This window comes from Gadus chalcogrammus, chromosome 12, assembly GCF_026213295.1.
Source record: "Gadus chalcogrammus isolate NIFS_2021 chromosome 12, NIFS_Gcha_1.0, whole genome shotgun sequence".
Classification (NCBI taxonomy): Eukaryota; Metazoa; Chordata; class Actinopteri; order Gadiformes; family Gadidae; genus Gadus; species Gadus chalcogrammus.
The window spans coordinates 17505398-17528747 of record NC_079423.1 but is presented as its reverse complement, the minus strand read 5'-3'; the positions used below and the strand labels follow the sequence as shown (position 1 = coordinate 17528747).

General features: G+C 55.9%; 1 protein-coding gene across 1 annotated transcript in view; it reads left to right on the top strand.

Annotated features, from left to right (window-relative positions):
• Positions 1-23350, top strand: part of crocc2 (ciliary rootlet coiled-coil, rootletin family member 2) — a 41954-nt gene extending 18604 nt beyond the window's left edge. The window contains exons 11-28 of the mRNA XM_056604203.1: positions 925-1103; positions 2515-2700; positions 3244-3287; positions 3394-3709; positions 4080-4223; positions 9719-9957; positions 11480-11639; positions 13721-13888; positions 14622-15006; positions 16973-17103; positions 17844-17964; positions 18272-18435; positions 18894-19316; positions 20989-21138; positions 21479-21679; positions 22135-22266; positions 22850-23029; positions 23197-23350. Of these exons, the coding sequence (XP_056460178.1) occupies positions 925-1103; positions 2515-2700; positions 3244-3287; positions 3394-3709; positions 4080-4223; positions 9719-9957; positions 11480-11639; positions 13721-13888; positions 14622-15006; positions 16973-17103; positions 17844-17964; positions 18272-18435; positions 18894-19316; positions 20989-21138; positions 21479-21679; positions 22135-22266; positions 22850-23029; positions 23197-23280 (3407 nt within the window). The 3' untranslated portion in view covers positions 23281-23350. The remainder of the gene's footprint in view (positions 1-924; positions 1104-2514; positions 2701-3243; positions 3288-3393; positions 3710-4079; positions 4224-9718; positions 9958-11479; positions 11640-13720; positions 13889-14621; positions 15007-16972; positions 17104-17843; positions 17965-18271; positions 18436-18893; positions 19317-20988; positions 21139-21478; positions 21680-22134; positions 22267-22849; positions 23030-23196) is intronic.

The window sequence follows — 23350 nt, the reverse complement described above, 5'->3', positions numbered from 1 at the left end:
CTGGGAGCTCTGGCAGCAGCAGCAGCTGTCCAGCACTCTGTCAGCTGAGCAGGGTGTCTGGTGTGTGGTGGTCACGGACCCTGGCCCCCCCGTGGTTCTGCCAGCCCGCCGTCAGCCGGCAGGGAGCCCGACAGCCGCTGAGAGATTGAGGGGAGATCTGCTGGGAAAATCCATCACAATGGTCTCAGTGCATTAGCCTCTGGCCTACTGGCGGGTGATGCGTTGGTGAGCACGCAGGCTAACGTTAGCCTCTCCAGCCGCACAACACCCAACAGATCATGGAGTTCACCCATCTGCTTCTGGTCGGGCCATACAGTATGGCGGGAGGCGGGCTGGATGAAAGGAGGGGGGCCTTGGGATGGTTAGGAGGCTCCCCCAACCTGCCCACCCCCCCCCCCCCCCCCCGCGTGGTCAAAACAGCCACAGCAGCGCTAACATGACATCACATTGGATCTCTACATGTTAGAAGAGCGAGTCAAGCATAACAAATAGAACAAACCGCAAACTCTGCTACTCTTTACTGAACAAAGATGAACGGTGCTGAGCATTTCTGAACGTTTACATGCGTTACTGCTACTCTTTGCCCAACGTAGTTGAACGGTATTTAGCGTTTCCGAACTTTAACACACGTTAAGGCTGCTCTTTACCGAACAAAGATGAACAGTATTTAGCGTTTCCAAACTTGAACACATGTTAGTGCTACTCTTGACCGAACTTAGATGAACAGTATTTAGTGTTCCTAAACTTTAACATGCGTTACTGCTGCTTTTTACCAAACTTAAATCCTAGTTTTTAGTGTTTCCGAACTTTAGCGCACCTTACTGCTACTTTTTAACAGAACGAAGATGAACGGTGTTTAGCGTTTCTGTAACTCTATCAGGTGTCACCGCCACTCTGTACCGAGCGCTCCCCCCGTCCCTCCAGGTGAGGTGGGCCGGCTGCAGGCGGAGGGCCAGCGGCAGGCGGTGCAGGCGGTGCAGGCGGGGGTGGAGAGGGAGGGCGTGGAGCAGCGGCTGGTGCAGGTGGAGCGGAGCAACCAGCTGAGCCTCAGCAGCAGGGACCAGGCCCACCGGGACCAGCTCCACGCCCAGCGGGCCGACGTGGTACGGCCGCCGGCCCCTCACAGACGGGCTAGCACCACTGATATATACGGCCCAGGGGTGGGGGTGGGAGTGTGTGTGTGTGGGGGGGGGGGTTGTGTGTGTGGGCGGACTGTGTGCTTGTGCTGCATCTGTGTGTGTCTGTGTGTGTGTGTGTGTGCATGCCTTTGTCTTTGTGTGTGTGTGTGTGTGTGTGGGCGGAGTGTTTGTGTGTGCTGCCTTTGTGTGTGTGTTTGTGTGCGTGCGTGCCTGTGATAGTGCCTGTGTGTGTGTGTGTGTGTGTGTGTGTGTGTGTGTGTGTGTGTGTGTGTGTGTGTGTGTGTGTGTGTGTGTGTGTGTGTGTGTGTGTGTGTGTGTGTGTGTGTGTGTGTGTGTGTGTGTGTGGACAGTGCTCTAGCTCCAGATCTGCAGCAGATGAGTGCTGCGTCCGGGCCAGGGAGGAATAGTAAGTGAGTGCAGCTGGAGGATATAAATAGGACAATATCAGGAACGGGAACACAACAGCGAGAATGCTGGAATAATATATCAAATGTCCTGCTGGACCTGCATGTGTGTGAGGGGGTCAGTGTTTGCAAGGGTGTGTGTGCGGTCGTGCGTGAACGCATGTGTGTGTGTGAATGCATGTGTGCGTGCGTGTGTGTGCAATGCACGCACACACACAGACACACACACACACACACACACACACACACACACACACACACACACACACATGCACGCAAGGACACATGCATGTGTCCTTCGTGCATGTGTGTGTGAGTGTGTGATTATTTGATTACCTTTATTTGAACAGGCATGTCATCAAGAACTAATTCTTAACATCCTGAATTGTTTGCTCACAACGGTGTGGCAAACCGCGCAGCCTGTGGAGGGAGGGGCGGGGGCTGATGAGGAAGGCCCAGAGTTAGGAGACAGAAGCGCAACACTATACGATTCCAATCGGCGTGGATCTGATAGCACACAGTCCAGATCACAGGCGGCGTGCAGGACGCTAGCAGACAGCAGCGGCACAACAGCAGAGACATGACAAGACAGATACGTTCCCGCATGCATGCACGGACCCACAGACAAACACCAATGTGCACTTGATAGACAGGCGCACGTCGATGCGTGACTGTGGGGGCGCTTTTCTGTGCATGGACATTGTGTATGTCCATGCATGAGTGAGTGTCGGATTTTTGTGTTTTCTTTTGCGTGTTTTGTCCAGCGTGCGTTTCTGCGTGTGTGTGTGTGTGTGTGTGTGTGTGTGTGTGTGTGTGCGTGCGTGCGTGCGTGCATGTGTGTGTTTGTGCATGTATGGCGGTTTTTTCAGTTTCTTTAGCATGTGTTTGTACGCACCAGCATGTGTGTGTGTGTGCGTGTGCGTGCGCGTGCATGTGTGTGTGTGTAACACGTCTCCTCCCTGGAGCTGCAGGAGCGGCAGCACGCGGCCCTCCAGGTCGCCGCGCTGCAGGCCCAGAGGGAGCACGGCGAGCTGGAGCAGCAGCGGCAGGCGGAGGAGCTGCGGGCGCGGGGCCAGGAGGTGCTGCAGCAGGAGGTCAGCCGACTGACGCAGGAGCACCAGCAGAGCCTGCTGACCGCCCAGAGCCAGAGCACACAGGTAGGCCTGCTGAGACCCAGAGCACACAGGTAGGCCTGCTGAGACCCAGAGCACACAGGTGGGCCTACTGAGAACCAGAGCACACAGGTAGGCCGTCTGAGACCCAGAACCAGAGCACACAGGTAGGCCTGCTGAGACCCAGAGCACACAGGTAGGCCTGCTGAGACCCAGAGCACACAGGTAGGCTGGCTGAGACCCAGAACCAGAGCACACAGGTAGGCCTGCTGTGACCCAGAGCACACAGTAGGCCTACTGAGACCCAGAACCAGAGCACACGGGTAGGCCTGCTGAGACCCAGAGCACACTGGTAGGCCTGCTGAGACCCAGAACCAGAGCACACAGGTAGGCCTTCTGAGAACCAGAGCACACAGGTAGGCCTGCTGAGACCCAGAACCAGAGCACACAGGTAGGCCTGCTGAGACCCAGAGCACACAGGTAGGCCTGCTGAGACCCAGAACCAGAGCACACAGGTAGGCCTGCTGAGACCCAGAACCAGAGCACACGGGTAGGCCTGCTGAGACTCAGTTGAGTCCATCCGAACAGGTAGGCCTACTGCACGCCAAGGCCCAGAAACAACAGCTGCGTTTGTTTGTGTGTTTGTTTGTGTGTGTCCTGATCCTCGCCAAACCCGGCAGTGGAACATTGCTTGGCCGACGCGTCGCTCCACCGTTTCTGGCCCAACCTTGGTGCCAGGGAGCGACAGCAGCTTCAGTTGTGCACAAGAAGTGACCTCACCCTTCAGCCCCTCACTGTCTGTCCCTCGCTCCCCCTCGACAAACGCTCCTGCCCGGCCTCCCACTGCAGGCCCCCACCTGAGAACAGGTCAGGACTGGTGGTGGTGGTGGTGGTGGTGACTCTGGTTGTGGTCCACCAGGCTCTGCTCCAGAAGGAGGGGGAGAAGGCGGTGCTGGTGGAGCGGCTCCAGGGGCTCCAGCAGGACCTGGTCTCCGCCGGCCTGGACCTGCAGCGCACCAGGAGAGAGGCCCAGAGCCGGCTGGAGCAAGACAAGGTCACACCCTCCACACACACCCACAAAGACCTCCCATAGACCCCGACAGACCTCCCCAAGCCCAACGCACACACCTCCTGTAGACCCCCTGCATACCACTTGAGACCACCTCAGTGAGGGGAGTGGAGAGAGTTCAGTCGAACAGGCTGTTAGCTAGCTATTGAGTAGAATGGCTGCCAGATGCTAACTAGCTCCTAACGACTAACCAGTATTTATCCGCTAGCTGTTGAGTAGATAGCTGCTAACTGCTAGCTGCCAACTGCTAGCAGCTAAACACTAGCCAGTAGTTAGCGGCTAGATGGTGAAAAGCTAGCCACAAGCCATTAATTACTAGCTGCTAACCACTAACGGCTAACGGTGTGTGCTGCAGGACTCCCTGGCGCTGCTGCATGGGGAGCTGCAGCAGCTACAGACGCGCCTCCAGGAGTCTCAGAGCAGCATGGAGAACCAGAAGCTCACCCTGACGGAGCAGGTCAGAGAGCTGGGCCAGCAGAGGGGCCAGCTCCACCAGGAGGTGAGCGGCATTAACTAACCCTGACCACAACCACTGTCACTACCTAACCCTGACTACAACCACTGTCACTACCTAACCCTGACCACAACCACTGTCACTACCTAACCCTGACCACAACCACTGTCACTACCTAACCCTGACCACAACCACTGTCACTACCTAACCCTGACCAGAACTACTACAACTATCTAACCCTGACCAGAACCACTGTCACTACCTAACCCTGACCACAACCACTGTCACTACCTAACCCTGACCACAACCACTGTCACTACCTAACCCTGACCACAACCACTGTCACTACCTAACCCTGACCACAACCACTGTCACTACCTAACCCTGACCACAACCACTGTCACTACCTAACCCTGACCACAACCACTGTCACTACCTAACCCTGACCACAACCACTGTCACTACCTAACCCTGACCACAACCACTGTCACTACCTAACCCTGACTACAACCACTGTCACTACCTAACCCTGACCACAACCACTGTCACTACCTAACCCTGACCACAACCACTGTCACTACCTAACCCTGACCACAACCACTGTCACTACCTAACCCTGACCACAACCACTGTCACTACCTAACCTTGACCAGAACTACTACAACTATCTAACCCTTACCACAACCACCAGTAGTAGTAGTGTTAGTTTAGCAGTAGTAGTAGTAGTAGTAATAGTAGTAGTAGTAGTAGTAGTAGAAGAAGAGCCATTCAGAGAGCTTTACAGCAGGCGGGAATTTGAAAGGGAGGGGAGGGGGGAGAGAGAGGGAGGAAGGGAGGGAGGGAGGCCCATGTTGACCTTGGCCAGGATGTCACCATGGTATACCTTCTCTACTGCCAAGAAACCTCTCTCTTTCTCTATCTATCCCTCCCTCCCTCCCTCCCTCCCTCCCTCCCTCCCTCCCTCCCTCCCTCCCTCCCTCCCTCCCTCCCTCCCTCCCTCCCTCCCTCCCTCCCTCCCTCCCTCCCTCCCTCCCTTCATCTGGTGTAAACAGAGCCTTGTAGTTAGCGTCTGTAGCCAGTGTCTGTGTAGTTAGCGTCTGTAGCCAGTGTCTGTAGTTAGCGTCTGTAGCCAGTGTCTGTGTAGTTAGCGTCTGTAGCCAGTGTCTGTGTAGTTAGCGTCTGTAGCCAGTGTCTGTGTAGTTAGCGTCTGTAGCCAGTGTCTGTGTAGTTAGCGTCTGTAGCCAGTGTCTGTGTAGTTAGCGTCTGTAGCCAGTGTCTGTAGTTAGCGTCTGTAGCTCTGGTGTGAGCAGAGTGCTCACGTGGGGGAGGAATCTCCCGGCTAGGGTAGAACTACGTCACGGCTCTGGTCCGCTGACCCCCTGGACCCCAGGGTTCGTAGCCCACCTGTTGACTCCTGCTCACCCAAAACCACCCAGCACCCATTCAGTCTTCTCCCTGTTGCCTCCAACCATGGTAGAGGTTATGACCTGTCCAGAACCAGTCAGTCCCTGTTTAGACCTCAGACCTCTCCAGACCCAATCAGACCTGCCCAGACCCAGTCAGCCCTGTTTAGACCTCAGACCCCTCCAGACCCAATCAGACCTGCCCAGACCCAGTCAGCCCTGTTTAGACCTCAGACCATGAACCCATTTTCATCTAATCCAGTTCCCTCTATCTGTAATCCCCTTTCGTGCCAAACAGGAACACAGAGCAAGGGCAACACAGCAACAGCGAGTTGGAAACAATAACCGGGTTAGTTCCGACCTAGTGGGACTGGAGGTACTGGTCTTACGGCCGGGTCCGACTGGGACACCCTGAACCCTGTAGCACCAGGGCGCTGTGGGCTCCCTCTGGTCGGACTGGGACACCCTGAACCCTGTAGCACCAGGGGCGCTGTGGGCTCCCTCTGGTCGGACTGGGACACCCTGAACCCTGTAGCACCAGGGGCTCTGGGCTCCCTCTGGTCGGACTGGGACACCCTGAACCCTGTAGCACCAGGGGCGCTGTGGGCTCCCTCTGGTTCGTCTCAGCGCTGGAGGGAGAGAGGGGGAGAAGAGGAGGAGGAGGTGCTTTGAGGAGGGGTGAGAGAGGGGGAGGGTGGGGGAGGGAGGAGGGGGAGGGTGTGGAGGAGGAGGAGGTGCTCTGAGGAGGGGGAGGGTGTGGGGGAGGGGGAGGTGCTCTGAGGTGGGGTGAGAGAGGGGGAGGGTGGGGGGGAGGGGGAGGTGCTCTGAGGTGGGGTGAGAAAGGGGGAGGGTGTGGGCTGATGGTAGGGACCAGGGTATCGTCATATGAAATCAGACTTTGACTTAACCCCTTGTGTCAATAAACAGGGGCCGGTTGCACCAACTGGGCGTAACTAAGCCTGGTCGTAACTGCTAAGTAGGTCTTAGTTACGACCTGGCGTTAGAATGGAACTAACGCCGGTTGCACCAACGGGACTTACGCCTGGTCTTAACTACGCCCGGTCTTAGCCATGCGCGGCCATGTGAATGTTCCATGGTATGCGCATATCACCGCGTTGCTAGGATACCTCGTGACAACAGCTGTTTACTATTTTATTTGACATGCTGTTGGACACCGAAATAAATAATTCATTCGTTCACTCATTGTCATTCATCAATTGTGTTAATGCCTAACAATAAAACACTGCAAACGAATATAATTAAAATATGTATTTGTAATGTCTGGTTTACGACGAGCAGGCATTTAGACGGGAATGTTTCTGTAGGAGAGATTTGTTTAATGTGTCGGCCTGTATAAAATATATAAACATAGTTAAAACAACATTCACAACTGATTATAAGTTGAGAACGGACTAATCGGCCAGCGATATCTTCCCGACAGGCAGTCGATCTGTGAACACTGATCATATCGCCGGCTGTGCTTTGAAATGCAGTTTAGCGAAGCGTTGCAAGGATGGTGGTAATGCTGCATTGGATTGGATGTAATTGCTATAGAAACAGCCTGGAATTTCAACTCTACGCCTGCCCCTGACCAGGCGTAGGATTTACGCCTGGTCTTAGTGAAAAGAACGCTAAGCCCAGTTGGTGCAACCGGCGTAACGGTTAGGTTGGACTTAGAACGCCAAGTTACGACCAGGCGTAGTTACGACCAGGCTTACGCCCAGTTGGTGCAACCGGCCCCTGGAGCCAGGGCTGTTTATTTTCTAGCCAGAGGTCACTGGAGCCTCGGAGACCCCCCCCCCATTAAAACACAGACCCCCCCCCCCCCCACCTCAAACCCACCTCATCATGATTGGGTGGGAAGGACTGTGGATGGGGGGTTTTGTTTTATTTGATATTTTCTTACAACTTTTTTTGGACTTAGGACTAGAAAGCATCTTGTGTGGCCGTAATGAGCTACGGGGCCTCCTCAACGCTCAGGCTCCTCCTCCTCCTCCTCCTCCTCCTCCTCCTCCTCCTCCTCCTCCTCCTCCTCCAACCTATCATCTCCCTACTCCACCCCCACCTCACCACCCTGGCCCCTCTATAGCCAGCTCCACCCTCACCACCTCCACCCCCACCATCACCCCCATCTCCCCCCTCACTATCTCCACCATCACCCCCATCTCCCCCCTCACTATCTCCACCATCACCCCCATCTCCCGCCTCACCCTCTCCCCCTCATCATGTCCACCCCCCCCCCCCCTCCCGGTGCCCGTCCATCATGTCGTTTCGTGGTAGGAGGTCTGGTCGGCCTGCAGGCTCTGGGGGGTTCTGGGTGCAGCGTGTTGGGTGACGGTGCAGAATACACTGGTCCCACCGTCTCCCAGCTTGGCAGAGCTGGAGCTGCATGGGGGAGGAGGGGGGGAGGAGAGGGGGAGGGCGGGGGGGAGGAGGGGGGAGGGCTGGGGGGAACCCTGGGCTAGATCTGGTGGATGTGTAGTCATGTTTGCAAACATCGCAGCAGAGATACGACCCTGTTCTGAAGGCTTTAGGGAGGGTTTAAAAGCTTCTCCTCCTCTTGTAGCGGTTCTTGTGGGGGGCTGTGGAACATGTGTCCAGCTCCCCCTCCTCCTCCCTGAGGACGGGATCCCGTGCATGAGGCCCTGCAGCAGCCCCGGACGGGATGGTTGTTACCTGATGACTGAGGATCAGTGTGTGATGGAGCTGTAGTTGTGACGTAGCTGTGGCCGGTGTGTGATGGAGCTGTAGTTGTGACGTAGCTGTGGTCGGTGTGTGATGGAGCTGTAGTTGTGACGTAGCTGTGGTCGGTGTTTGATGGAGCTGTAGTTGTGACGTAGCTGTGGCCGGTGTGTGATGGAGCTGTAGTTGTGACGTAGCTGTGGTCGGTGTGTGATGGAGCTGTAGTTGTGACGTAGCTGTGGTCGGTGTTTGATGGAGCTGTAGTTGTGACGTAGCTGTGGTCGGTGTGATGGAGCTGTAGTTGTGACGTAGCTGTGGTCGGTGTGTGATGGAGCTGTAGTTGTGACGTAGCTGTGGTCGGTGTGTGATGGAGCTGTAGTTGTGACGTAGCTGTGGTCGGTGTGTGATGGAGCTGTAGTTGTGACGTAGCTGTGGTCGGTGTGTGATGGAGCTGTAGTTGTGACGTAGCTGTGGTCGGTGTGTGATGGAGCTGTAGTTGTGACGTAGCTGTGGTCGGTGTGTGATGGAGCTGTAGTTGTGACGCTGTTTTAGTTGTGACGTGGATATCGCTCAGTAAGTCCATTCCGATAGCAGTTCTCTTAAAAGAGTTTAAACAAAGCTGAACGTTGATATTAAGTTACCTCAAACGTTTCCTGACCTTGTAACTTGGTTACCATGGCTACCTGGTTACTATGGTAAGCCCTTTGGATACCTTCCTTTGCAAGAGTTTGTTATTGAATTCCTCGTGAGAAGTAAGTGTGTGTGTGTGTGTGTGTGTGTGTGTGTGTGTGTGTGTGTGTGTGTGTGTGTGTGTGTGTGTGTGTGTGTGTGTGTGTGTGTGTGTGTGTGTGTGTGTGTGCGTGCGTGCGTGCGTGCGTGCGTGCGTGCGTGCGTGCGTGCGTGCGTGCGTGCGTGCGTGCGTGCGTGCGCGTGCGTGCGTGCGTGTGTGTGTGTGTGTGTGTGTGTGTGATGCGAGACCACCCCAGGAGGGGTTTCATCATCCTAACTCTCACCCAAATGTTTCTCCCTCCCCTCTTACTTGCTCTCACTTATGCACTCACTCCCCCTACGCCTCTGACTTACTGCTATTACTCACTCTCTCTTACCATCTTACTCACTCTCTCTCCCCCTTACTCACTCTCTCTTACTCCCCCTCTCTCTCTCCCCCCCTCTCACTCCCTCTCTCTTACTCCCTCTCTCTCCCCCCTTACTCACTCTCTCCCCCTCTGACTCCCCCTCTCTCCCCCCCTGACTCCCCCTCTCTCCCCCTGACTCCCCCTCTGACTCCTCCTCTCCCCCCCTCCCTCCCTCTGACTCCCCCTCAGTGTAGCTCTAAGGGGCTCCTCTGTAGTGTAACTGGTCCTGACTCCCCCTCTCTCCCCCTCTCTCCCCCCTCAGTGTAGCTCTAAGTGTGTCCCCCGTAGTGTAACTGGTCCCCCCCCCCCCCCCCCCCAGGTGCAGGTGGTCCGCCGGGCGCTGCAGCAGGCGGAGGACCAGCGGGAGGCGGGGCGCGGCGAGCTGCAGGAGGCCCGCCGCCTGCACCAGGAGGCCCTCCAGGACCGGGACGAGCAGCGCCAGGAGGCCCAGGACACCAGGAGGCTCCTGGGGGACCAGAGGGAGGAGAGGGAGGCCCTCCACGCCTCCAACCAGGAGCTGAGGGCCGTCGTGAAGAGGGCCGAGAGCGACAACAGCAGGTAGCTCCCCCTACCTGCTCCTTAATGACCTGTCTCTGTACTGTCTAACCCCTACCTGCTCCTCAGTGACCTGTCTCTGTACTGTCTAACCCCTACCTGCTCCTTAATGACCTGTCTCTGTACTGTCCAACGCATACCTGCTCCTTAATGACCTGTCTCTGTACTGTCTAACCCCTACCTGCTCCTTAATGACCTGTCTCTGTACTGTCTAACCCCTACCTGCTCCTTAATGACCTGTCTCTGTACTGTCTTACCCCTACCTGCTCCTTAATGACCTGTCTCTGTACTGTCTAACCCCTACCTGCTCCTTAATGACCTGTCTCTGTACTGTCTAACCCCTACCTGCTCCTTAATGACCTGTCTCTGTACTGTCCAACGCATACCTGCTCCTTAATGACCTGTCTCTGTACTGTCTAGCCCCTACCTGCTCCTTAATGACCTGTCTCTGTACTGTCTAACCCCTACCTGCTCCTTATGACCTGTCTCTGTACTGCCTAACCCCTCCCTGCTCCTTAATGACCCGTCTCTGTACTGTCTAACCCCTACCTGCTCCTTAATGACCTGTCTCTGTACTGTCTAACCCCTACCTGCTCCTTAATGACCTGTCTGTACTGTCTAACCCCTACCTGCTCCTTAATGACCTGTCTCTGTACTGTCTAACCCCTACCTGCTCCTTAATGACCTGTCTCTGTACTGTCTAACCCCTACCTGCTCCTTAATGACCTGTCTCTGTACTGTCTAACCCCTACCTGCTCCTTAATGACCCGCCTCTGTACTGTCTAACCCCTACCTGCTCCTTAATGACCTGTCTCTGTACTGTCTAACCCCTACCTGCTCCTTAATGACCTGTCTGTACTGTCTAACCCCTACCTGCTCCTTAATGACCCGTCTCTGTACTGTGTAACCCCTACCTGCTCCTTAATGACCTGTCTCTGTACTGTCTAACCCCTACCTGCTCCTTAATGACCCGTCTCTGTACTGTCTAACCCCTACCTGCTCCTTAACGACCTGTCTCTGTACTGTCTAACCCCTACCTGCTCCTTAATGAGCTGTCTCTGTACTGTCTAACCCCTACCTGCTCCTTAATGACCTGTCTCTGTACTGTCTAACCCCTACCTGCTCCTTAATGACCTGTCTCTGTACGGTCTAACCCCTACCTGCTCCTTAATGACCTGTCTCTGTACTGTCTAACCCCTACCTGCTCCTTAATGACCTGTCTCTGTACTGTCTAACCCCTACCTGCTCCTTAATGACCTGTCTCTGTACTGTCTAACCCCTACCTGCTCCTTAATGACCCGTCTCTGTACTGTCTAACCCCTACCTGCTCCTTAATGACCTGTCTCTGTACTGTCTAACCCCTACCTGCTCCTTAATGACCTGTCTCTGTACTGTCTAACCCCTACCTGCTCCTTAATGACCTGTCTCTGTACTGTCTAACCCCTACCTGTCTCTGTACTGTCTAACCCCTACCTGTCTCTGTACTGTCTAACCCCTACCTGTCTCTGTACTGTCTAACCCCCAGTCTGCGGCGTGCGGGGGAGGAGACGGAGCAGACTGTGTGTGTGCTGGAGGAGGGCAGGAGGTCTCTTCAGGAGGAGGCCTCCACCCTGCGCTCCACCCTGAGGCAGCTGGAGAAGGCCCGCATGCAGGGCCGCCGCGAGCTGCAGGAGCTGCGCCGACAGGTGACCCCCGACCCCATCACCTCTGACACCATGACCCCCCGACCCCATCACCACTGACACCATGACCCCCCGACCCCATCACCACTGACACCATGACCCCCCGACCCCATCACCACTGACACCATGACCCCCCGACCCCATCACCACTGACACCATGACCCCCCGACCCCATCACCACTGACACCATGACCCCCCGACCCCATCACCACTGACACCATGACCCCCCGACCCCATCACCACTGACACCATGACCCCCCGACCCCATCACCACTGACACCATGACCCCCCGACCCCATCACCACTGACACCATGACCCCCCGACCCCATCACCACTGACACCATGACCCCCCGACCCCATCACCACTGACACCATGACCCCCCGACCCCATCACCACTGACACCATGACCCCCCGACCCCATCACCACTGACACCATGACCCCCCGACCCCATCACCACTGACACCATGACCCCCCGACCCCATCACCACTGACACCATGACCCCCCGACCCCATCACCACTGACACCATGACCCCCCGACCCCATCACCACTGACACCATGACCCCCCGACCCCATCACCACTGACACCATGACCCCCCGACCCCATCACCACTGACACCATGACCCCCCGACCCCATCACCACTGACACCATGACCCCCCGACCCCATCACCACTGACACCATGACCCCCCGACCCCATCACCACTGACACCATGTCCCTGCTCCACCTCGAGCCCTACAGCGGACTGGGGAACACACTCACCAGTATCCACTGGCTAACTGGTGGGCTGTGGTGAGGTCCCTCCCAGTAAGGACCAACACACTCACCAGTATCCACTGGCTAACTGGTGGGCTGTGGTGAGGTCCCTCCCAGTAAGGACCAACACACTCACCAGTATCCACTGGCTAACTGGTGGGCTGTAGTGAGGTCCCTCCCAGTAAGGACCAACACACTCACCAGTATCCACTGGCTAACTGGTGGGCTGTAGTGAGGTCACTCCCAGTAAGGACCAACACACTCACCAGTATCCACTGGCTAACTGGTGGTCTGTAGTGAGGTCCCTCCCAGTAAGGACCAACACACTCACCAGTATCCACTGGCTAACTGGTGGGCTGTAGTGAGGTCCCTCCCAGTAAGGACCAACACACTCACCAGTATCCACTGGCTAACTGGTGGTCTGTAGTGAGGTCACTCCCAGTAAGGACCAACACACTCACCAGTATCCACTGGCTAACTGGTGGTCTGTAGTGAGGTCACTCCCAGTAAGGACCAACACACTCACCAGTATCCACTGGCTAACTGGTGGTCTGTAGTGAGGTCACTCCCAGTAAGGACCATCACACTCACCAGTATCCACTGGCTAACTGGTGGTCTGTAGTGAGGTCACTCCCAGTAAGGACCAACACACTCACCAGTATCCACTGGCTAACTGGTGGGCTGTAGTGAGGTCCCTCCCAGTAAGGACCAACACACTCACCAGTATCCACTGGCTAACTGGTGGGCTGTAGTGAGGTCCCTCCCAGTAAGGACCAACACACTCACCAGTATCCACTGGCTAACTGGTGGTCTGTAGTGAGGTCACTCCCAGTAAGGACCAACACACTCACCAGTATCCACTGGCTAACTGGTGGGCTGTAGTGAGGTCACTCCCAGTAAGGACCAACACACTCACCAGTATCCACTGGCTAACTGGTGGGCTGTGGTGAGGTCACTCCCAGTAAGGACCAACACACTCATCAGTATCCACTGGCTAACTGGTGGGCTGTGGTGAGGTCACTCCCAGTAAGGACCAACACACTCACCAGTATCCACTGGCTAACTGGTGGGCTGTAGTGAGGTCACTCCCAGTAAGGACCATCACACTCACCAGTATCCACTGGCTAACTGGTGGGCTGTGGTGAGGACGTCACTCCCAGTAAGGACCATCACACTCACCAGTATCCACTGGCTAACTGGTGGTCTGTAGTGAGGTCCCTCCCAGTAAGGGTAACGGTTCGGCCTCCAGTCGGTCCCTCCGTCCTGCCTGGGAGGGTGTGACCGCAGGAGGGCGTGGTTTGAGTCGTGTCCGACGCCCGCCCCAGGTGAAGGTGCTGGAGGCGGCGGGCCGGCAGCAGAAGGAGGAGCTGCAGGAGGTGCACGGCCGGCTGTCCCAGGAGGAGCAGAAGGAGGAGGAGGCGCGGCGGGAGGCGTTCTCTCTGAAGCAGAGGGTGGTGGAGTGCGAAGCGGGAAGAGAGGCGGCCCTGAAGGAGGTGAGCCTCAGGAGATGAGCCACTTTAGACCGGCTGTGGTGGGCTCTGCAGGCACTCCCATGGTATTCACTGCCTGGTTAGTAGTAGCATTAGGGGCTGTGGTGGGCTCTGCAGGCACTCCCATGGTATTCACTGCCTGGTTAGTAGTAGCATTAGGTGCTAAGGTGTGTGTATCGTGGGTCTTTGTGTGTAGTACAGGGTGTGTGTATCGTGGGTCTGTGTGTGTAGTAGTGCTAGGTGCTGAGGTGTGTGTGGTGGTACTCAGTGTGTAGTAGCATTAGGTGCTAAGGTGGGCTCTGCAGGCACTCCCATGGTATTCACTGCCTGGTTAGTAGTAGCATTAGGTGCTAAGGTGTGTGTATCGTGGGTCTTTGTGTGTAGTACAGGGTGTGTGTATCGTGGGTCTGTGTGTGTAGCAGTGCTAGGTGCTGAGGTGTGTGTCTCAGTGTGTAGCAGTGCTAGGTGCTGAGGTGTGTGTGGTGGTACTCAGTGTGTAGCAGTGCTAGGTGCTGAGGTGTGTGTCTCAGTGTGTAGTAGTGCTAGGTGCTGAGGTGTGTGGTGGTACTCAGTGTGTAGTAGTGCTAGGTGCTGAGGTGTGTGGTGGTACTCAGTGTGTAGTAGTGCTAGGTGCTGAGGTGTGTGTCTCAGTGTGTAGTAGTGCTAGGTGCTGAGGTGTGTGGTGGTACTCAGTGTGTAGTAGTGCTAGGTACTAAGGTGTGTGTGTGGTTCTCAGTGCGCTGGCTTCCAGCGGCGTGTCGGTGAGCTGGAGGCGGCGGAGCGGCAGGTCAGGGAGTCCCTCCAGGAGAAGGAGGCGGGGCTCCAGGACTCGGAGCGGCGGCGCCGGGAGGCGGGCCAGCAACTGGAGCGCGCGGCGGAGGCGGCGGAGGCCCGGGCCCGGGAGCTGGCGCTGGGGGCCGGCCTGGCCGAGGGGCGCGCCCGGGGCCTGGAGGACCAGCTGGGCCTGGCCGAGGCCGCCCGGCGCGAGACGGACCTGAGGCTGAGGGCCCTGTGGTCCGCGGTGCGCTGCGGCCTGGGCCTGGGGGGCCGGGCCGCCCGCAGCCAGGGGGCCCGCAGAGGACGGTCCCCCTCACCGTGGAGGAGCTACCCTCCGGCCCCACGTACGGACGCACTCAGACTGGACTGAGACACTGTGTTTGATAAAGACAGCTCCCTTATAGACCATGTCCATGTACTCAGCACACAGGGAGACTGATCTCAGACCTGCGACTGTATTTAGGGTAGTTAAGGAGCAGGTAGGGGTTAGACAGTACAGAGACAGGTCATTAAGGAGCAGGTAGGGGTTAGACAGTACAGAGACAGGTCATTAAGGAGCAGGTAGGGGTTAGACAGTACAGAGACAGGTCATTAAGGAGCAGGTAGGGGTTAGACAGTACAGAGACAGGTCATTAAGGAGCAGGTAGGGGTTAGACAGTACAGAGACAGGTCATTAAGGAGCAGGTAGGGGTTAGACAGTACAGAGACAGGTCATTAAGGAGCAGGTAGGGGTTGGACAGTACAGAGACAGGTCATTAAGGAGCAGGTAGGGGCTAGACAGTACAGAGACAGGTCATTAAGGAGCAGGTAGGGGTTAGACAGTACAGAGACAGGTCATTAAGGAGCAGGTAGGGGTGAGACAGTACAGACAGGTCATTAAGGAGCAGGTAGGGGTTAGACAGTACAGAGACAGGTCATTAAGGAGCAGGTAGGGGTTAGACAGTACAGAGACAGGTCATTAAGGAGCAGGTAGGGGTTAGACAGTACAGAGACAGGTCATTAAGGAGCAGGTAGGGGTGAGACAGTACAGAGACAGCTCATTAAGGAGCAGGTAGGGGTTAGACAGTACAGAGACAGGTCGTTAAGGAGCAGGTAGGGGTTAGACAGTACAGAGACAGGTCATTAAGGAGCAGGTAGGGGTTAGACAGTACAGAGACAGGTCATTAAGGAGCAGGTAGGGGTTAGACAGTACAGAGACAGGCCATTAAGGAGCAGGTAGGGGTTGGACAGTACAGAGACAGGTCATTAAGGAGCAGGTAGGGGTTAGACAGTACAGAGACAGGTCATTAAGGAGCAGGTAGGGGTTAGACAGTACAGAGACAGGTCATTAAGGAGCAGGTAGGGGTTAGACAGTACAGAGACAGGCCATTAAGGAGCAGGTAGGGGTTAGACAGTACAGAGACAGGTCATTAAGGAGCAGGTAGGGGTTAGACAGTACAGAGACAGGCCATTAAGGAGCAGGTAGGGGTTGGACAGTACAGGGACAGGCCATTAAGGAGCAGGTAGGGGCTAGACAGTACAGAGACAGGTCATTAAGGAGCAGGTAGGGGTTAGACAGTACAGAGACAGGTCATTAAGGAGCAGGTAGGGGTTAGACAGTACAGAGACAGGTCATTAAGGAGTAGGTAGGGGTTAGACAGTACAGAGACAGGTCATTAAGGAGCAGGTAGGGGTTAGACAGTAGAGACAGGTCATTAAGGAGCAGGTAGGGGTTAGACAGTACAGAGACAGGTCATTAAGGAGCAGGTAGGTGTTAGACAGTACAGAGACAGGTCATTAAGGAGCAGGTAGGGGTTAGACAGTACAGAGACAGGTCATTAAGGAGCAGGTAGGTGTTAGACAGTACAGAGACAGGTCATTAAGGAGCAGGTAGGGGTTAGACAGTACAGAGACAGGTCATTAAGGAGCAGGTAGGGGTTAGACAGTAGAGACAGGTCATTAAGGAGCAGGTAGGGGTTAGACAGTACAGAGACAGGTCATTAAGGAGCAGGTAGGGGTTAGACAGTAGAGACAGGTCATTAAGGAGCAGGTAGGGGCTAGACAGTACAGAGACAGGTCGTTAAGGAGCAGGTAGGGGTTAGACAGTATAGAGACAGGTCATTAAGGAGCAGGTAGGGGTTAGACAGTACAGATACAGGTCATTAGGAGTCGTCGGGTTAGGGCCTTTTGCTCGAAGAAGGCTACATTGCAGACATTAGGGTAGACTCTGTGCTGGGTTCCTCGTTTCCTTAGCTTGTGTGTGTGTGTGTGTGTGTGTGTGTGTGTGTGTGTGTGTGTGTGTGTGTGTGTGTGTGTGTCTGTGTGTCTCAGGGGCAGAAGGGGTCCCAGACAGCCCTGGCTCCTCGTCACCGGGCTCTGAGGACCAGGAGGTGGGCGTGGAGGGGGTACAGGGCGCCCTGCGAGCGCTCCACCAGGAGCTCCGGGACACCCAGAGAGACAGGGTACGCCCCCCGTCCCCGTCCCCGTCCCCCCCCTCCGTCCCCCTCGACACCCACACCTCACAGTGGCCACTCATCATGAGGCTGATTGTTGATACATCCCAGAGTAGATACTGTTTCCAGTGTCTGTCTGCACTGTTTTTGTTTATGAGTGTATATATGGGTTTCAAAGGAGAGGACAGTGGGTTGAGCGGGAGAGTGAGTGAAACATAGCTTAGGACCGCAGGTCGGAATCCAGCCTGTCAATCACCTGCTGTATATAGATGGCACACTAGCACGTTTAATCCAACCTGTCGATCAACTACTGTATACAGTTAGCACATTAGCATGTTTAATCCAACCTGTCGAAAACCTGCTGTGTATAGATGACACACTAGCATGTTTAATCCAACCTGTCTATCAACTACTGTATACAGATAGCACAGTAGCATGTTTAATCCAACCTGTTACCTACTGTTTGTGGTTAGCACAGTAGCGGGCTAGCTGACTGTGGGTCTTTGTGGTTAGCACAGTAGCGGGCTAGCTGACTGGGTCTTTGTGGTTAGCACAGTAGCGGGCTAGCTGACTGTGGGTCTTTGTGGTTAGCACAGTAGCGGGCTAGCTGACTGTGGGTCTTTGTGGTTAGCACAGTAGCGGGCTAGCTGACTGTGGGTCTTTGTGGTTAGCACAGTAGCGGGCTAGCTGACTGTGGGTCTTTGTGGTTAGCACAGTAGCGGGCTAGCTGACTTTGGGTCTTCGCGCAGGACGAGGCGAGGTCCCAGACCTCCAGCCTGGGTGAGCGTCTGAAGGAGCTCCAGACCAGCCAGGAGAGGTCTGCTGCCCAGCTCCTGCAGCTCCAGGCAGCTCTGAAGGACTCTGTGGAGGGTGAGAGAACCAGGGGAACCATGGCACAGAACCACCACATACAAGGGTTAAAGGAGTTCAAGACACTGAGAAACAGAAACCAAGCTAAACAATACTGATAGCATCACAGATCTCATCAGTATAGACTATCACAAATCTATAAGAAAGGAACGATACACATTAAATACAGAACACTACACTGACACACAAAACAAATCTAAAAGTGAAGGTTCAAAGATTTGAAACGGTAAATGCAATGGCGGTGTTTCACCACAGGGGGCGCTGTTCCCGTGCACTAACAGTGTCTCTTTAACCTGCGTTTCCCCAGGCAAGCGGGAGGCGTCTGACCAGCTGCTGCGGGTGCAGAGCTCCCTGTGCGTGCAGGAGGAGGCGTGGCGGCAGGCCCAGCAGGAGAAGAGGAGCCTGGGGGAGGAGCTGGTCAGGCTGAGGGTGGGCCTCCAGAAGGCCGAGGCCGAGGCCAGGAGCCTGCAGGTACAGGAGGGACCCCCCGGGACTGGGACCCCCCCCAGAAAGACAGGGGGGAAACGTAGGACCTCACACTGATTAGGATAATTTGTGAGGTCACAAAAGGATTTGTTGCAGACCAATTTGCGTACGCATAATGTAGTGTACTGCAATATAATGTAGTGTAATTTATTAACTTCAAAGTAATGATTTGTGGAATGTAACGTGGTATTAAGGTCATCTATATGTAAATGAAAGTTATGCTATCCTCTATGAAAAAGTATGTAAAGGTAACCAATATTTAAAGGTAATGTAAAGGTAATCTATATGTTAAGGTAATGCAAAGGTAATGCAAAAGTAATCTATATAGTTAATATATGTGTCGAGGTAATGTTAGCTTAATTTAAAGGTAATGTTAAGATAAAGGTAATGTAAGGTACCCTTTCTGTACGTGTTGAGGTAACGTCCGGTCACCCTGCCCCCAGGAGCGGCTGCAGGCCTCGGAGGCGGCGGCGGCGGCCAGCCTCCAGCGGCAGCGGGAGGCCCGGGAGGCGGCGGAGGGCCGGGCCGCCCAGCTGGAGGCCGCCCAGCGCGGGGCGGAGGCGGAGCGGCAGCGGGCGGCGGGCCGCGGCGCCGAGCTGGACGGCCAGCTGGGGGCGCTGCGGGGCCGGCTGGCGGAGCGGGGGGAGGAGCTGGCCGCCAGCGAGGAGCGCGGCGCCGCCCTGGAGGAGCGGCTGGCGGCGGCGCTGGCCCGGGCGGAGCTGCAGGAGGCGGGGCTGAGGGAGGAGCTGCGCCGGGTGGCGGGCTCGTTGTCTAGCAACCGCAGGAGCGCCGGCGCCCTGCAGGAAGAGGCGGGGCAGCTGCAGCGGGTGCTGGCGGCCAGCCAGGAGGACCGCAGGGTGCTGCAGGTAACCGGGCGCTCCCCCAGGGACCCCCCGCCCAGGGACCCCCGCCTAGGGACCCCTACCTAGGGACCCCCACCCCCAGGGACCCCCACCTAGGGACCCCCCGCCTAGGGACCCCCACCTAGGGACCCCCACCCCCAGGGACCCCCACCTCCAGGGACCCCCCGCCTACGGACCCCCACCATGGACCCCCACCCCTAGGGACCCACATCACCAGGGACATGGCCTCCCCGTTCAGGATGGGGGTTCATGTCTGAGGGCGGGGGGCAGATCAGGTCTGGCTGGACGGGCCATCTCACTTCTCTTGCTCCGCATTGTTTTCGACCAATCATGTCGGTTCAGATCTCTGAGAACCTTATTTGTGAACACAAACCCGAGGTTTAGTAGTAAACAGTAAACATGTGTAAAGGTTTCAAATCAACAATAGACTTGCCCCTTTAGAAATGCACTATACAATATAGTTTTCTTACCTTTCTGCGTTCCAGGAGTGTACTGTAACTCAGTAGGACTGCTGGAGCCAAGATTACTAACGTCACGATGAGATAGTACTACTCTGTACTGCACAAAGTACTGGACAGGCGCTTAAAAAAAACTAAAAAGAATGATACAACTAATGTGAAAAATATGATGCAGAAAACATCTATTTACACAATAGGAGTAGTAGCAATGTAAATGTTTACTCTAAACAGTGCTAGTAAACATGAGAGACAGCTGAGGCGTTAATGAGCAGGGTGATTCATCGTTAGGCCCCGGGACCAGAGACTGCAGCGACCGGCGGAATTAATCGGCGGCATAATATTTACCCGGGCAGGTCACGTAAAACAAACGAACAGAGCTGTAAACCTTCTCCGTTTTTCTAAGATGTTTAATTGAACCGGGGAACATGATGAATTGCCGGTCCTTCCGTTGCCACACTTTGATTTAAAACTAATCCGCCGTGGCCTTCTGAGTTCTGGAGGGCGCCCGGGTTGTTCTTGGTCTTGTTGACCTAGCGTTTGGTTTTCCGGGGGACACAGAGGACCTGGGCAGTAAAACACTGCCCAGAGCTCGTTAATCCTCCTCGGAGCTCCTCCTCAGAGCTCCGCCTCCGAGGACCTGGCCTCTGGTTGGTTCAGCCGTTGGAGAGATGTTGGACAAACAAAAACAGGGCACTCTCGGAAACCCGGTCAGCGCGCGCCAACGCAAAGAGGACAAGCTCTGCCCTGCTGGGCGTAGCCCTACGTCTGTCAGAGGCTAACGAGAGGCTAACGAGAGGCAGCAGGATCAGAGGCTAACGAGAGGCAGCAGGATCAGAGGCTAATGTGAGGCCAATGAGAGGCTAACGAGAGGCAGCCGGATCTGAGGCTAACGAGAGGCAGCAGGGTCAGAGGCTAACGAGAGGCAGCAGGATCAGAGGCTAACGAGAGGCAGCAGGATCTGAGGCTAACGAGAGGCAGCCGGATCAGAGGCTAACGAGAGGCAGCAGGATCTGAGGCTAACGAGAGGCAGCCGGATCAGAGGCTAACGAGAGGCAGAAGGATCAGAGGCCTAACGGCAGAAGGGGAGCAGAAGGAGGGCATCCCAGCACAGGCTGACATAGGCATGACGTTGATGATCATGTTGTGTTGCTGAAGGCCCCTCGGCTCCTCTGCATGCTGTTCCTCTGTGGACCCAGGTCTTCTCTGTGTCTCTACAGGAGCAGCTGGACGCCCTGCGGGACGGCCTGTCGGAGAGCCAGCGGCTGAACCAGGCGCTGACGGAGCGCGCTCTCAGCCTGCAGACGGCCCTGGAGACGCAGCAGCTGGAGGCCGCGGAGCGGGAGAAGCAGAGCAGCGCGCTGAAGCAGGTCACCACCGGGCCCGTCTTTATTATATAAATGTTATATATCATTTTCTAATTCAATTATAAATTTAATCTAGAATTTTTTATTTATTATGAATATACAGTAATTTAGAATTTTGTATTTAGATTATAAATATAATTTTGAATTTTATTATTTATTTATTTTTCTACTATAAAAAAGTAATTAAATACAGTACTTTAGTGGAGCTAGAGGCAGAGCAGAAAACAGGATTCACTGTGGATTGGATGAGGTCCAGCGTTGGGTCCAATTTAAGCCAATCAGAAGCCAAAGCTGCGGCTGGTTAGTTTGTCGGTTGAAGGTTTGTCGGTTGAATGTTTCCCAGGCGCTCAAGCGGCAGAAGGAGGCGGGGCTAGAGGCCCACAGCTCCGCCCAGCAGCTTCAGCAGGAGAGGGAGGGGCTCCAGGAGAGGCTGAGAGCCCTCCAGATCACCGTGACGACGCTGCAGACGGAGCGCGGCGAGCTGGAGCGGAGCGTCGCACGGCTGGGGAGGGACAAGGCCGCGCTGCGCAAGGCCCTGGAGAAGGTGGGTCCGTCCGTCCGTCCGTGCAGGTCCTCGTTCCCCCAGCAGGTCAAGGCGGTCACAGGGTCATTCAGCAGAAGCTTGGGTTAAGTCCCCTCCCTCTCTGAGCCTGAGCGTCCCTCAGAGGGTCCCACCCTGGTAGGTAGACGGTTTGGTAGCTCAGTGTCTCTCATGTCTGGTGGAGCCCTGAGACCCCACTAGGGGGGCTGAGCAGCTTGGGGTTGGGGGGGGGGATGGGGGGGTACTCTGTTAGTTGAATTGGTTCAACGTTAACATAGAGTTGCTGGTCCGTGAAGCTCGGACCAGGACACCTCAGCTGGTCCCACTGAGAACCATCCAGGCCGCTACCATGTTCCCCTAGTAATGAGGGAGAGGTGGGGTCCGGTGGGGATTCCCACGGCGACCTGGGGGGGGTCAGGAGGTGCAGCGGGCTGACCTCCGGGCGTCTCCTCCTTCAGGCGGAGTTGCAGAGGCTAAGGAGCGAGGAGGAGGTGGTGCTGGGCGGCCAGGAGAAGGAGCGCCTGCTGGAGGCACTGCGGGCCCTTGAGCGGGACCTGACGGAGAACCAGGTGGAGCTGCAGACCCTGCAGGTCAGAGGTCACAGCGTCGCTGCTCAGAATTTGCATCCAGGTCTCAAGTCAGACATGGGGGATGGGGAGCTCAGAGCTGGGTGAACGGGGCGCTTCGTATTTGTTTCGGCCAATCGTGTAGCGGGAGGCGGGATCCTTAAGTGTCTAACTGTCGATCACAAACTTGGCCGGCAGTAGAGAACTGTTAAAAAAATATCTGTAAAGGTTTCAAATCAACCCAGTTTAAACTAGCCACTGTAGAAATACACAGAAATAAATTAAAGCTGCGTGCATTTACCTCTGACCACTAGAGGGCAGTACTCTGCAGTAGAACTCCCTCCCCCAACCCAGATTAATCTTCTCCTCACTCTGCAGCCATCGAAGCTGGGCTCATTACTTTGCCCAAAGCGGCGTGAATATACGCCACGTGTTCACTCCCACGAGTGTAGGACGAGGGGCTTGACTCTTGTGAACGCCAACGTTTCTTTCAATTTCCATTTAAATTCATTCTCAACCAAGCTGAGGGGGATCCATCAACTGAGTAGAATCCCTCCTTCCACCCTGAGGAGTAACCAGGAGTGGTTGCCACTCCTCCCCCCCCCAGGCGCGGTACTCGGAGCTGGGCCACGCCCAGTCCCAGCGCCTCCTGGAGGAGACGGCGCGCCACGCCCAGGAGATGGAGGCGGAGACGGGCCGGCTGCGGGCCGCCGGACTGCAGGCGGAGCGGGCCCTGGAGACCCGGGAGAAGGCCCACCGCCAGCGGGTCAAGGGCCTGGAGGGCCAGGTCGGTAGTCCGACACCCCCACCCTGGGCACACCGCTGCCCAGGGGCCGCTGAGCAAGGAGCCTGGGGCAGCCTGATGGCTCAGAGGCTGCTTATGGGTAGTCTCTAACATATGGTGACTGGCTGCCTGGTGAGTGTTGGGGTGACACCTCGTCTCTGCGTCCCCAGGTTCTGACGCTGAAGGAGCAGCTCGATGAGGACGTGAGGCGGCGCCAGGCCCGGAGCCACAAGGTCCTGGGGTCCAGACACTGACCCGGCAGCAGGTCCTGGGGTCCAGACACTGACCCGGCAGCAGGTCCTGGGGTCCAGACACTGACCCGGC